General features: G+C 48.6%; 2 protein-coding genes across 3 annotated transcripts; both read left to right on the top strand.

Moving 5' to 3' along the window:
- The first annotated feature begins 53 nt into the window (after positions 1-53).
- Positions 54-5,570, top strand: C7H2orf81 (chromosome 7 C2orf81 homolog). The gene is made up of 4 exons (XM_045788321.2): positions 54-178; positions 3,438-3,668; positions 3,763-3,984; positions 4,153-5,570. Exons 1-4 carry the CDS (start codon positions 161-163, stop codon positions 5,509-5,511), a joined length of 1,830 nt encoding a protein of 609 aa, XP_045644277.1. The 5' UTR covers positions 54-160; the 3' UTR covers positions 5,512-5,570.
- Positions 5,571-5,722: 152 nt separating this feature from the next.
- Positions 5,723-13,944, top strand: LOC123786076 (retinol dehydrogenase 12-like). Of its 2 annotated transcripts, none has more exons than XM_045788341.2 (6): positions 5,723-6,405; positions 6,541-6,780; positions 7,033-7,122; positions 9,959-10,147; positions 10,687-10,713; positions 10,905-13,944. In XM_045788341.2, the coding sequence occupies exons 1-6, from the start codon at positions 6,228-6,230 to the stop codon at positions 10,982-10,984; spliced, it is 804 nt and encodes a 267-aa protein (XP_045644297.1). In that variant the 5' UTR covers positions 5,723-6,227; the 3' UTR covers positions 10,985-13,944. The 2 variants fall into 2 exon arrangements, with proteins under 2 accessions (XP_045644297.1, XP_045644296.1); XM_045788340.2 differs by having other exon boundaries at positions 10,687-10,793.
- Positions 13,945-14,766: the final 822 nt, after the last annotated feature.

The raw sequence follows: 14,766 nt of genomic DNA, 5'->3' as shown, positions 1-14,766 counted from the left end.
GCGGCGCGGTTGCCAGGGCAACCGTGGGCGGGACGAGCCGCTCAACTCTGGGTCAGCCGCAGCGTGCACTGCGCCGTTGCTAGGGCGACGGTTAGGCGAGGCGGCAGGAGCAAGGCCGGGAAGCCGCGGCAGCCCCGGGGTTGGAGCGACAGCTGCGGCGATGGCTCACGAAGGCTCGGTGAGCTTCAGCTCAGCTGGGGGTGGGCCACAGCCGGAATCCGCTTTAAAATCGGTGTGGGGAACCATGGGTCGGCCCCATGCCCGCCGCCGCCCGCCCACCATGCGGGCGTTCATGGTCACCAAGGAAGCCACGTCGGTCTTGGGCAGAAAATCTGCACCTGCGCCACGCACACTAACACGCTTTGTCACACTCGGAACCTGAGGGAAAAAGTCAAATGTATGGTGCAGAGCCCAAGAGCAGGAACTGACTTTGGAAGCAGCTGATGCATGTAATAAGTCTCTTACACTGAGGCGCCCATTTAAATGGATAAATCAGAATTGGTCAGGCCTTGGGGAGCGGTGTTGCTAAAGAAACTCCCTTTCAAGGCTTTTAGGAGGAAGGAATTGATTAAACAACAACTCTGAGGCTGCACTTGAAAGTCAAATAGCTTAAAAACCAATAATTTTTTTAAGGCTTCTTTTTATTTTAGAGAGAGCCCGCGCGAGAGGGGCGGTTGGGGAGGGGCAGAGGGAGAGAGAAAGTCTCAAGCAGACTCCCCGCTGACTGGGAGCTCCATTCTTGGGGGCTTGATCTTACCACTGTGAGATTATGACCTAAGCAGAAATGAAGAGCAGAGGCTTAACCTACTGAGCCACCCAGGTGCCCCAAAAGCCAGGAAATTTTTTAATAAAGCAGATTTGAGGAGACTTTGTGTAATAATATCTCTGACCTCTCTGGTCAGGCCACATCTAGGTACAGTCACTATCAAGGGTGGCACAGGTGAGGCTGGGAGAGTAAGTCTAAGGAACTGGCTCTCCTCTCCCAGCCCTACCTGTCCTGCTCTGCCCAAGCCTGGACTGGGCTGTGGGCTATTCCCTGGGCTTGTCACCAGGGCTGTTTTCATTACCAGAGAAGGGAAATGAGTCGTAAGGGATTTTGAGTCCAGTGTAAGGTTTAGGAAACACCAGATATGGGGAAGAATGAATTTGAGGGGACATCTGGTATGAGGCAATAGGTCGAGGGTGAGGAGGTAGAGATTTGGGAAGATTACCTTTAGAGGTAAATTTTGGAAGGAACCAAGTTCAGGGAGACTTGTAGGAAAATGAGAAGGCTCCCAAGAATCTGCTAGTAAGTTTCCTATGTCCCTAAAATGAATTTATGGAACTAGTCTTTTTCTTTTAATGTGGATTTTTCTTGATTATAAAAGACAGAGACTCATTGTAGAGAACTTATAAAATAGAGAAGAGCACAAGAAAGAAACATACCACTGTTACAGTTTTGGTGTTTTCCTTTTCTTTAACGTATACTGGTTTTTATATCTGAGATGATACTTGGTATGTAATTTTGTATCCTGTTTCTCTCATTTATCATTACCTATCCTATTGCAAAATAAAATTATCTTTAATCGATGCATAAAATTCCTTAGTATAGGGTACACACAATTAGCCATATGTATTCTTTTTGTTAGAAATAAGTTTTCAATATTCTGCTATTATAAATGACAACACAGGGAATATGTTGGAGGATATATTTTTATTTTCATTTCAGGATATGCCTTTGGATGTGTTCATAAAACTGGAACTGATGTTTTTGAAGGTTGGACATCTTTTCAAATGTTTCTTAGTCATTTACAGTTCCATTTTTGTGAAATGTCATGTCCTTTGCTTATTATCCTTGGGGTCTTATGATTTTATTTTTTACATGAGTTTTTAATATACTTGGGGATATTTAACCTTTTTTATATTTGTTGCAGTTTTTTAAAATTTTATTTTGGAAAGCAGGATAAAGTCAGGCTCTAGAGTCAGACAGACCTGCATATGGATTATGACTCCACTACTTCCTTGCTGTGTCATCTGGACAAATTCTGTAAAATGAGGATAAAAATAGTATGTAGTCTAAAAATGTAGGACTGGGGCACCTGGGTGGCTCAGTCAGTTAAGCATCTTCCTTCGGCTCAGGTCTTGATCCCAGGGTCCTGAGATCGAGCCCCACGTCCCCACGTCAGGCTCTGTGTTCAGCGGGGAGTCTGCTTCTCCCTCTCCCTTTGCCTACCGCTCCTCCTGCTTGTGCTCTCACTCTCTCTCTCTCTCTGTCAAACAAATAAATAAAATCTTTAAAAAAAAAAAAAAGAAAATAAAAATGTAGGACTTGAGTCAATGCTTGTAACTTAACTTACACTTAAGTGCCAATAAATGGTAACTACTGTCAACTTGTAATTAGGAGTGTCTTAAAAATAAGTATAGGAAAATTTTGCCTATATGTATACACCTCTCTAGCTATTTCTTTATTATTTTGTACATGATTTTTATGCTTAGGCAGTTTTTTCTAACTCAGAGATTATACGACAATTTAACCTATTTATTCCTACATTTGATTTTTGTTTCATTTGTGTGTGTGTATCCTTTAATCCATCTGGAGTTTATTTAGATGTATATTGTAAAATGAGGATCTAAGTTGATTTGGGGGAACAGAGGAGACTCTAAAGAACACTAACCATTTTTTTTTTAAAGATTTTATTTATTTGACAGAGAGAGGCAGCAAGAGAGGGAACACAAGCACGGGGAGTGGGAGAGGGAGAAGCAGGCCTCCGGCCAAGCAGGGAGCCCGATGCGGGGCTCGATCCCAGAACGCTGGGATCATGATCTGAGACGAAGGCAGACGCTCAACGACTGAGCCACCCAGGAGCCCCAGAACACTAACCATTTATTGACTTGTTCTTAATTTCTCTGAACTCTCAAGAAATTTGAACCTTTTGAGCTAGTGCCAATAGCTGGGACTGTGGCGTTAGAGCGATACATAGCCAGTGTGTACTCTGTAATCTCAAGCAAGCAATGGCTAACTTGTGTCCTTTCAGTTTCTTTGTAAAATGGGCTTAGTGAGCTGTTATGAAAATTAAATTAGCTAGATCAGGGGCACCTGGATGGCTCAGTCAGTTAAGTCTCCCACTGTTGGGTTCAGTTCAGGTCATAATCTCAGGGTCCAGAGATGGAGCCCCGTGTCCGGCTCCCCACTCAGCGGGGAGTCTGCTTGAAAGATTCTCTCCCTCTGACCCTCCCCCCATCTCTCTCAAACAAATAAATAAATCTTAAAAAAATAAATTAGCTAGGTCAAACATCTAAAATGCATCTGAAATATAGTAGGTTTTTCGTAAATCGTTCCTTTCAAAAGGCTTTTCCTTCCTACTGGACAGCTTGAGAAAGCTTCCTCCTAGCTTATAGCTGCTTCTCCATTCCACTTCTCTGTTTCCTGCCCTGATTGCCCTGTTTTTTCATCACAGAGGCAGGAGAGACAGATCCGGGACCGCGGGGTGACCCGATCCAAGGCGGAAAAGGCGCGGCCTCTTGCGGTGCAGGTGCCACAGGTGGACATCGTGCCCGGGCGGCTCACGGAGGCTGAATGGATGGCGCTCATGGCTCTAGAGGAGGGAGAGGATGTTGTGGGGGACATCTTGGCTGATCTGCTGGCGCGTGTCATAGACTCTGCCTTCAAAGTCTACTTGACCCAGCAGGTGGGCCTGGATCCAGGTTCTCCAGACCCCTCTTCACCCACCCACCCATCCCTCCGGCACCCCCCTGGGCTGAGACCCTCTCTCACCTCCATAGTGCATTCCATTCACCATTAGCCAGGCCCGAGAAGCCATGCTACAGATCACTGAGTGGCGCTTCCTGGCCAGGGATGAGGGAGAATCTGCAGTGGCCGAGGACCCCACGTGGGGCGAGGACGAGGAACCCTTTGCATGCACGACAGATGCCTGGGCTCAGGGATCAGTGCCCGTGCTGCATGCGCCCGCCTTCATGGGGCCGGAGGAGATCTTCCAAGGCGAGGTAAGCCCAGCCGCCAGCTCCTTCCGACCCCCACCCCCCTACCCTGAGCCCTGCTGCCTCTTCCTTCTCCTCAGGGCCTCCCTGGACTCCTCTACCTTTAGTTCCTCTGTCCTCTTTCCCACGTCTCACTACCCACCCTCCACCCCAACGCCCGATGCATTTCCCTAGGACCAAGGGAGAGTGATGGCGAGAGGCTCTCAGGAGCAGATGGAATCTTGGGAGCATTCTCCAGAGCTGCAATTCACTCCGGGCCCCCCACCTACCCCAGAGCTGTTTCAGGAGACAGGGTCTGGGGGTCCTTTAGTGGACTTGGACGTCCAGGCTAGAGACCACCAGGCCACGGTGCGGTCCTTGAACGTGAGCCGCCAGCCGTCGGTGGAGCTGGCTCCGGATGGCAGTCCCCACCCTTCTCTGGAGCTGTCCCAAGTAGCCAGCACCCAGACCTTGGCCCCGAGGGCACAGCCCCGCGACTCCCAGTCCTTGCTGGAGGACCTCCATTATTGCACGTCCCAGCCGCATGTAGCTGGGGACGGGCTGAAGCGCAAGACAGAGGATGTGCCCCGCATCAACTCGGGGGTGTCGGGGGCCGGCCTTTCCGCGGGCGCCTCCACCGCGCTGGGCCGCTTCGCCTCATTAGAGCCACGACAGCCCAGGTTCGCGGATGCGCTGCGGAGCCGACTTCCCTACAGGATGGGCCACAAGGCTGGGGTGCATCTGGACCCCACGCGCCTGCCACGCCATTGGGTGCGCCCGCTCGCCGAGGTTCTGGTTCCGGACTCCGAGGCACGCCCCCTGGAAGCCTACCGCGGGCGCCGAAGGGTTGCGAAGACCGAGGCTCCCCAGCCCCCCGCCAGACCACTAGCACCCGGACCCGGTGTCTGCGTCTCCCCGACAGTTTTCTTCTCTCTCCCACCTAGCGCTCCTTTCCATGCCTTGGGCCGGAGCCCTGGCCTCCAGTCCCCCACTTTAAGCTTAGGCCTACCATCGCCAGGCTTTGGGTCAAAATTGCCCTTTCCCAGACCTGGGCTTGGCTTTCTTGCCACGCACCCAGCCTTCCCTGATCTGGCCCGGAGCCCCAGCCCCAAACTGTGGCCTGGTGCCAAGTGGCCCAGTGGCTGGGAGGGGGAGGCTGAGTTGCTGAGCGAGATGTGGGCCGGCCGCAGCCGTGTAAATCCACAGGGCCTGGATCCCAGGGACCGGGAGGGTCAGGATCCTCAGAGGTGGCCACAAACAGCACCCCGAGTCCTTGAGGCCACATCCCAGGTGATGTGGAAGCCCATGTTGCTGCTTGATGCAATGAAGCTGGCTCCTGGTGTGAGCATGTGGAACCCAAGCACCCAGGTGCTGCTCAGGGCTGCAGTACCCCAGCAGGAGGACAAAGAAAGCGGCACCTCTCTCCCCATTGAACTGCACCCCATCCAGACAGATGCCCCAAAGCCTCAGGTGTCCGTGAGACAACTGGTGAAGCACCCAACCCCCAAAGTGTGGTCACCCCTCCCCAAGCACCCGCCCTCTTCTGGGCCCTGAAGCTCAGGCAGTCCGGTCCTCCTTTCTGCTTGCCAGAATAAACACCTGAGTCGCCTTAAGAGTTGGCCTGATGTCTCTGTGAGTTTCTTCCAAGGGTGTTCACTCAGGAGCAGTTGTCCTGCAGTTCTAGAAGAATAGAGAACACTGGTGCCAGGGAATAACCCTGTTTCCACCCTTGGGAGACCCTGCACTAGGGTCACTGTTGCTCCCCAGCAGAGGCATTCTGGAGAGCCATCCCCCTCTCCACAAAGGAGTAGCCATAAGGGCCGCAGCACGGGTCTGTCTCAGCTGGAATCACTCAGAGTCTCCTTGCACTAGGGGAGGAAGCTGACGGCCCTGCTTAAGCACACGATTAAAGACAGGAGGAATTTGATATCTTGCTTCTCCAATCCCTGGAATTCACCAATTCAGTTTAGGGTGCAAGTCCAGGTTTCACTTGGAGACAACCATCAGCCTGCACAAGGCTCAAAGGAGCGCTGACTCTGGGCCAGAGATAGCGGTGAGGCAATCAAATGTCCGGCTTGCGATTTAAGGTGGAATTCACTCCCCAGTCCAAACACGTGCGTGAACAAATCTGAGAGTCGCCTCTTTAAATCTTGTGTGCTCGGCCCGCACCAGCCTGACTGCTAATCCGCGCGCAGCTCTGTGGGGCTCCTCCCCGCCGTGCCTGCCCGCCGCAGCCCAGCTCCTCGGCGGCAGACCGGCAGGTCTTTGCCATGTCGCGGTGGTCTCTCCTCAGTGCCCCGCTCCGGGGCCCTGGCTTTGTCCTGCTCATGCTGGTCCTCCTGTTTAGACGAAGTGTGCGGCTCTGGCATGAGTCTTATCTTTGGGACCTCGAGCGGTGCGCTGCAGACCTGACTGGGAAGACAGCGGTGGTGACTGGAGCCACCAGCGGTGAGTGCTCTTCTCATCCCGCTGCCTCACCGGGTGCCTCAGTCCCCAGCAGCCCCGGTGGGGAGGGTGGGGGTTGAGGACCAGCACCTCTGGTCGCTGCCAAGGCTAGCCTGCTCTGAAGCTGCCCTTCTATAGGCATCGGGAAGGCTGTATCCCAGGAGCTGGCCCGCCGTGGGGCCCGTGTGATTCTCGCCTGCCGCAGCTGGGAGCGTGGACAGCAAGCCCTGGCTGAGATCCGAGCAGCCTCAAAGGACGACCTTCTCCTGCTTTGCCAGGTGGACTTGAGCTCCATGGCCTCCATCCGGAGCTTTGCCCGGTGGCTTCTGCAGGAGTACCCTGAGATACATCTGCTCGTTAACAATGCTGGCATCTGCGGTATGTTTCCCCCAGACATATCTCAGGAGCCCCCTTTCCAGTTCAGGGACCCTAAAGCAGGCATCCACCAAACCTAACCTGCACCTCCTGCTGAAAAACCTGAAGTCACACACAACCTTAACAAGCCTACCTTAAGTTATTGCCCCCGGCCTTGCACATACATGTCCCTGTGCGTTTCTCCCGGACACCAATCTAGCTCCCAGATCTTGTCTCCTTCCATTACCCGCTGTCTGTGTTCTCCTCTCCTCCCAGGATTCCCCAGGACACTTACCCTAGAGGGCCTTGATCTCACCTTTGCCACTAACTATGTTGGGCCCTTCCTGCTTACAAATCTACTCCAAGGTAAGGAAGAATGGGTGCCTCCCTTCTGTGCCACCCTTACTTCTCCATTCCCCTGGCATTTTTGTGGCTTACTGTCCCCATGGCCACTTCCTTTCCCTTGGCCCCAGCTGCTCACTGAGTGATGACCCAGTATGCTTCCCCCTCAACACACATACACAGCAGGGGAACCCACCTGACACAAGTCAGGAGTAGGAGGCTGGTAATGAAATCAGTCAGCCCCCAATACAACCAGCAAGGGATTTAAGATCTCACCTCTCCTTCCCCTAGCTCGGCATTTTACCTAGACCAGTAGAGTCAGTCATCTCAACAAAAGCTTCTTAAGGGGAGCGCTAGACCACTAGGAACATAGACACCAAGAAGACCTACTTCCTGCTCCCAGATAGCTCAAGGTCCACCAGGAATTGAGACAGAACACATCTCTGTCTTGGGCCGGAGTCCTCTGACTTTCTGATTTTTTAATACTTTCTGATTAAGGAAGTTTAGGTTCTTCCTGGGGAGGCTGGGGCAGAGTGAGGGGCAGACGCCTTCCTCCTGACATCTTCTCCTGGACTGTGTAATAGCCTCCTTAAAATAAAATCAATCGGGGCTCCTGGGTGGCTCAGTCCTTAAGCTGTCTGCCTTTGGCTCAGGTCGTGATCCCGGGGTCCTGGGATCGAGCCTCATGTCGGGCTCCCTGCTCAGCGGGAAGCCTGCTTCTCCCTCTCCCACTGCCCCTGCTTGTGTTCCCTCTCTCGCTGTCTCTCTCTCTCTGTGGGATAAATAAACTCTTAAATCAGATCAATTGTTTGGGTTAGGTAATACGTGTCCAAAACACAAAATTGAAAGTGTACAAAAAAGATTACATTTAAAAAGTCTCCTCCTCTCCTTGGAAATCAGCTACCCATTCCCCTCTTGGGAGGCAATTCCTGTTTTCAGGATCTCATGGGCTGTTCAGTGGCTAATTAAATTAACCCCAACTGGAAAGGAACAAAGAGCAAGGCAAAACTCTATGCATTCGCAAGTAGTAACTTTGTCCCCCTTTCGACAAATCGTAACACCCTGTCTGCACCTTGCCTAGTTGTATTTTCTTAAATTGTCTTCTCTCCTTCCCTTCTCTCTCTCTTTTTTTAAACTGTCTTCTCTCCTTCCCTTCTCTCTCTTTCTCTTTTAAAGATTTTAATAATTTGTCGGAGAGAGAGAGCACAAGCAGGGGGAGTGGTAGACAACGGAGAAGCAGGCTCCCAGTGAGCAAGGAGCCCAATGTGATGCGATGTGGGGCTCCATCCCAAACCCTAAGATCATGACCTGAGCCGAAGGCAGACGCTTAACCAACTGAGCCACCCAGGTATCCCATCTCCTCCCCTTCTCTATTCTTCCTCCTGCCACTTGTAGCAATCACTTTTCACCATACCACTTGCTTAATATCCTTGGAAGGTACTCTATCCTTTAGAGGAGAAACTCTAAGTCCCTTCTCTCCATGCACAGACCCCCCCACAGACTGAGAGCCTCACCTTCCACCCTTCCTTAATCCACTCTCTCCTCTCCAGCAGTCTGTAGCTATGCTCTGTAGCTCTCGGCCCTTGTATTTTTCCCCTCTGGCTCTCCTTTTTGCACATGTGCTCGCCTCTATGTGGAATATCCTTTCCCACTCTTTTAGCTGACAGACTTTCGTTCCTCTGCCAAGACAGCCCAGATACCGCCTGTGCTGTGGATCCTGCCCTGCCTCCCCCAGGAGCCCCCCATTTACAGGGCTCCCCAGCCCTGTATACATCCCCATTCCCACATCGACATTGTTCCATGAGGACCTGTCTCCAACTAGGGTGTGAGCCCCTTTGGTCTTTATGCCACTATGCCTGCAAGTCTGGGGTCTGTTCTCTTCAAGAATAATTTTCTCTCCAGTAAATTTTGGCTAAATAACACCTCAGTTTTTCATTTGTGATTTGTAATTTAAATGTACGGCTCAAAATAGTTTTGGCATTTTGAACACTGTAAACTCGTATGTGACAACTACTATTTTTCATATTTTATATAATCCAGACTTGATATAGATATAGATATATAGTAGGATAATTTTTTAAGATTTAACTTGTAGTATTGATTGTAATTCTATTTTTGTTACTTCGGAAGATAGCTGGGTTTTTAAACATTTTATTTATTTATTTATTTGTCAGGGAAAGAGAGAGAGAGCACAAGCAGGGAGAGCTGCAGGCAGAGGGAGAAGCAGGCTCCCCGCTGAGCAAGGAGCACCGTGCGTGCGGGACTCTATCTCAGAACGCTAGGATCATGACCTGAGCCAAAGGCAGATGCTTAATGGACTGAGCCACCCAGGTGTCCTGATAGCTAGATTTTTAAGAAAACACTTTCCCAAGTATCTCTACATACATTTCTTCCACCCCTCAACCTAGCACCCTTATGTCCTTAGCATCTGTCTTGGTGTTTGCCATAGTCCAGACACCTAATGAACATTCATGTGATGAATGCAGCAAAGACAGCTTTCACAGTGTCTCCAACCTTTGCTTTTCTCTCTTAGCCACCAGTGAGGGAAAACATAAACAGGGGTCAGTTAAAGTAGCTCCAGCTGACAAGTGGAAGAAAAGCAAGACAAAAATCCAAACACTACAGTAAAAGTGGAGGAAAAATGTTAGGAAAATAACTAATGAAAACGAAGTTTCCATTCACATTGAGCTGTCCTGTGCCTAGCCCAGGGAACATGGGGTTGGGGGGCCCACTGACCCTATCCTGAAAGCCCTGGATGATCTCTACTTTCTTTGAGTTTCCTGGAGCGGCAGGCTGGGGAGTGGGTATGGGAGTTCACTCCAGAACTTGGATTGAAGGAGTGTGGTCCTCTTTCCACCAGGGGCCCTACAACGGGCAGGGTCAGCCCGGGTAGTGAATGTGTCTTCCTTTCGGCATGCATATGGGTATGTTGATGAGAAACACCTGACAGGCGCTGGTAAGCCTTTGGCCTTTAACCAGAACTATGACTGCAGCAAACTGCTCTTGACCTCCTTCACTGGGGAGCTTGCCCGGAGACTTCAAGGGACAGGTAATTGCCTCTGACACCCCCTACTCCTCTATCCCCAGCACCACCTCCTAGCACTTCACATCTCATCCCAACATGTCCTGGCCATAAACTACTCCCCGTGTCCTCCAGGCCAGCTGTTAATCTCCATTCATCACCCGTGCGGCCTCTATTTCCCTCAACCCTGTCTTCACATCTCCTCTTCAGTCTTTCCAACTCTCTTACCACTCACAACACCCTTCTCCTCTCAGTATTCTCCAAAACCAACACCATCCATTGTCCCTCCTAAATTTCATCCAGCACTTTCAAATACATCCGGCTCCTCATTGGCTTGAATGCCACCATTTGTGTAAGTTCCGGAGGACTGACTTCCCTGGCACCTCCCCGAGTCTCTAGTGACCTCTGCCCAACAGACCTGGTAGGATCCTCCCGTCATTGCACACTGGAGAACCACTTTCTTCCCAACAGCCTTTCCCTCTTTCTTCCCAACAGCCTTTCCCTCTTTCTTCCCAACAGCCCCCTCTCCTTTCACTTTGCACTGTACCTGTGTCTCGTCCTCTCAGGTGTGACTGTGAACTCCGTGGACCCAGGTGTAGTATACACAGAGATCATGAAGCATTTCTCTTGGTCCTACCGCTTCGTCTTCTGGCTCTTCTCCTTCTTCTGTAAGGTGGGGAGGGGAGGAGCTGGCTCAGCCTGGACAGGGTGGGGCAGGGCTGTGCTTCTGTGTGTCCCCAGCAAGGGAGAGACAGCTTGGCCTGACTCCTCTTCCCCTCTACAGGACATCAGACAAGGTGCGATCCCAGTCCTCTACCTGAGCTTGGCAAAGGAGCTGGACGGTGTTTCTGGAAAATATTTTAGCAGCTCCTGTATGATAACTCTTCCCACTAAAGCTGCTCAGGATCCTCAAGTGGCCCAAAGCCTCTGGAATGCCTCGGTCCGGCTAACCAACCTCGATAAGATGGACTGATGCCCTGGGATCCCTGCCCTGACTTGCCATTCAGTCGACTCCCAGCCCTTACTCTGATCGTGCCTTTTGTTTATTGGCTCCAAGCATCAATCTTCTTGTTTGGTATAGCGATCACTTCCTCTTCTTGTTGGCTCGGGGGCATGAAAGCTCACATTAGCCAGAGGATAGTTTCAGCTTCTACTTTACTGCCAGTTCTCTGATGAAAGTATTCCTCCCTTGGCTACTAGGATCTCCCAACCTACAGAATCCCACTTTGTGGTGAGAGGGAGTCAAACTCCTTCCAGTGGGAATTAGGGGTCCTGGTGAGAAGGGAAACTTCCACGTGTACCTCTTGGTTTCTTCATGTGTGCTTCCTGGTTTGGGGCAGACAGCACCACACCGTGCCCTCTGGATTAAAGCATTTATAGCATCCTGTAGGACAGCACTCCACAGAGGGTTGTCTCCCAACTGGTACTGTAGCTGAGCAGATGATCGTTCCACCTTTCCATCAGACCAAGCCAACGTCGCAAGCAATAAGCCAAGCAACGAGGTCGGTGAAGTCTGGTGCTGGGAGCCCATTGTTTTTCTCTCAGGGTCTTTGTTCATCTATATACATTTTGGGATCAGCTCTTCAAATTTCACACACACACACACACACACACACACACACACACACACACGGACCCTTCTGTGGTTCCATTGCATCTACTTGGGAGGATTGACATTTTTATGATATTGTTTTCCTAGCCTCGAGCAAGGTATACTCCTACCTACTTAACTCTTTCTAATATCTTTACAAAATGTTAAATAATTTTATCTGTAAAGATTTTACACCAGTTTTATTATATTTAATTCTGGTACCTTCATTTTTATGCTATTGTAAATGATGCTTTAATCTGTGTGCTGATTGTCTATCAAATGACTATAATAAATTACTTATTTTAATGAATTATCTGTAGGTGCTTTGGGTTTTTTTACATAGAAAATCACACCGTCTAGGAAAAATAACAGCTTTACTTCTTCCCTTTCCACTATTCTTTTCTTTTTCTAGAAGAAAAAGATCTACTAGTATTAAACCAAGCTTGCATTTCTGAAGTAAACACGATAACAGCCTTGCCCTCCGGGTCACTGTGTTGTACAGACATTGCTAAATTGAGCGTACTCAGGTTTTTGTTTAGCACTTTGTACCATGTTCATAAATGAGACTGGCCTGCACTTTTTTTTTAAGTTTTAGTTTTATTTACGCCATCTCTATACCCCACACAGGGCTCCAACACATGACCCCACCCCAAGATGAAGAGTTATATGCTCTTCCAACTGAACCAGCCAGGCACCCCTGGCCTGTACTTTTCTTTACCCATATTGCCATTGTCTCATTTCACTGTCATGGATCTATTCATTTCATAAAACGAATTGGGGATTCGTGTTAGTCCAGGAGCATCATCTGAGAAGCAGACGCCAAGTTGAGATTGAATGTATAAGAAACTTGTTAGGGGAAATGGCTGCGAGAGAAAATGGGAAGGAAGCTGGAGAAGCTGAGAGGGCTACCACACTGGGATCTGAGTCTGACCCTGAGTGAAGAAGGGAAAGAAGGCTGGTTGGGCGCCTCAGAGAGTAGTGGAAGGATTTTTCCAATTTAAACTCCCTCTCTTGTTTTGAAAGTGTATAATCTGTTCTTTAGTGGTTAATAAAAAAATTTCAACCTGCATATTTGACTTAGCAGTTTCTCTCTCTCTTTTTAAAGATTTTATTTATTCTAGAAAGAGAGCAGCGAGTGGGGGGGGGGCAGAGGCAGAATCTCAAGCCAACTCCGCAACTCCTCGCTGAGTGCAGAGCCCAGGAGAGGCTCAAGGCTCAAGGCTCCATCTCACAACCCTGAGACCATGACCTGAGCTGAAACCAAGGGTCTGGCTGCTAAACCGACTGAACCAATCAGGTGCTAGAGACTTAACATGTTGTTTCTTTAGTCAGTATTTTTATACTTCCTTCAAAAAATACATAGACATTAGAATTCTTTAACAATTATTCTCTGTGAATTTGTATGCTTTTGTAACCTGATATTGTGATGATATTGTTATTTTGTTAATTGCACAAATCAAATATACTGTTGTTATTTTAAGTAGTTCATATTTGTGTAGATTTACCCATATGTTTAATGTTTTCTTTGCCTACTCTTCTTTCTCGTGTCTCAGATCTTCCACCTGGGATTATTTTCCTTTTACCTGAAGTACATCCTTTTGAACTCCTGTGATGAGGATTTAAGGTACACAGCATTTTACTAAGACAGTTCCCTGTGCACACATTCTGTATAATCTCCTTCCCTCAACTGTGAGCAGAACTCATGAATGTGGTGGAATTTCACTCCCGTGTTTACCTTATATGCTGACAAACGGGATTTGCTGATGTAATTAAACTCTGTCAGCAGCTGACTTTGAATTCATCAAAGAGGAGATTATTTTGGGTGGACCTGACCTATCAGGTGAGCCCTTTTAAAGTGTTCAGGTCTTCCCAGAACTCAGAAAGATCGTCCTGTTTACCATGAAGAAATAAACTGCCACACTGTAGAGAGGACCACCTGGCCTCCAGGAGTCAAGGCTTCCGTTCTCCAGCCATAACAAACTGGATTCTGCCAATACCAGTGAGTCTGGGAGAGCCCCTGCAGCCCAGATGAAACTGCAGTCCTGGCTGACATCATGATTTCAGCCTGGCGACACCCTGAGCAGAGGATCCAGCTAATCTGTACCCAGACTCCCGCCGCGCAGAAACCGTGAGGCAATGCATGGGTTCTTTCAAGCCACTGAGTGTAGTGACTGGTTATGCAGCAATAGAAAACTCATACAGGGTCTAATGATAATAAACCTTCTCAGTTTTATTGGCTTGAAAATGTCTTTATTTCACCATTTCTGAGGGATCATCTTGCTGGCTAAGGAATTATAGGCGGGCAGATATTGTCTTTTATCCAGTTGAAGATAATAATCTTTCCTCTTCTGGCTTTCATTGTTGCTATGAGAAGTCAGATGTTACTCTAACAGTGCTTTTTTTGTCTCTTGCTCCTTTTATTATGTTATCCTTGTCATCACTTTCCTGCAGTTTCACTACTGTTAATCCAGATGTGTATTTCTTTTTGTTTATTCTGGTGGGAATCCCTTGGGTTTCCTGAATCTGAGGTTATATATGTCTCCTGTATTTCTATTTATTTGTTTGGTAGATTTGACATGGTACATTTTGAAAATTTAAGGTATACAGCATGTTACTTTGATACATTTATATGTTGTAATACGACTGCTGTGGAAGCAGTATTTATCGCACCACCTCATTACAGTACAATATTATTGTGGGTATCCATCATACTGTACATCAGAGCTCTACGTCTTATGTACTACTCATTACAAGTTTATGCCCTTAAACACCATTAATCTTATCCTTCACATCCCCCCTCTCCTAGGAACCACCATTTTACTTTCTGTTTTTTCATAGGTTTGACTTTTTTTTAGATTGCACATATCAATGATGTCATACAGTATTTGTCTTTCTCTGTCTGACTTATTTCACTAAGCATAGTGCTCAAGGTCCATCCTTGTTGTCACAAATGGCAAGAGATCCTTTTATCTCATGGCTGATAATATCTCATTGTGTGTATATATACATATACACAGACATACATGTATATATGCTCTCTATATCATCTACCCGT

The sequence above is a fragment of the Ursus americanus genome, chromosome 7 (genome assembly GCF_024610735.1).
Source record: "Ursus americanus isolate L20-20 chromosome 7, mUrsAme1.1.p, whole genome shotgun sequence".
NCBI classification, from domain to species: domain Eukaryota; kingdom Metazoa; phylum Chordata; class Mammalia; order Carnivora; family Ursidae; genus Ursus; species Ursus americanus.
This window is presented reverse-complemented; position numbering and strand designations above follow the sequence as displayed.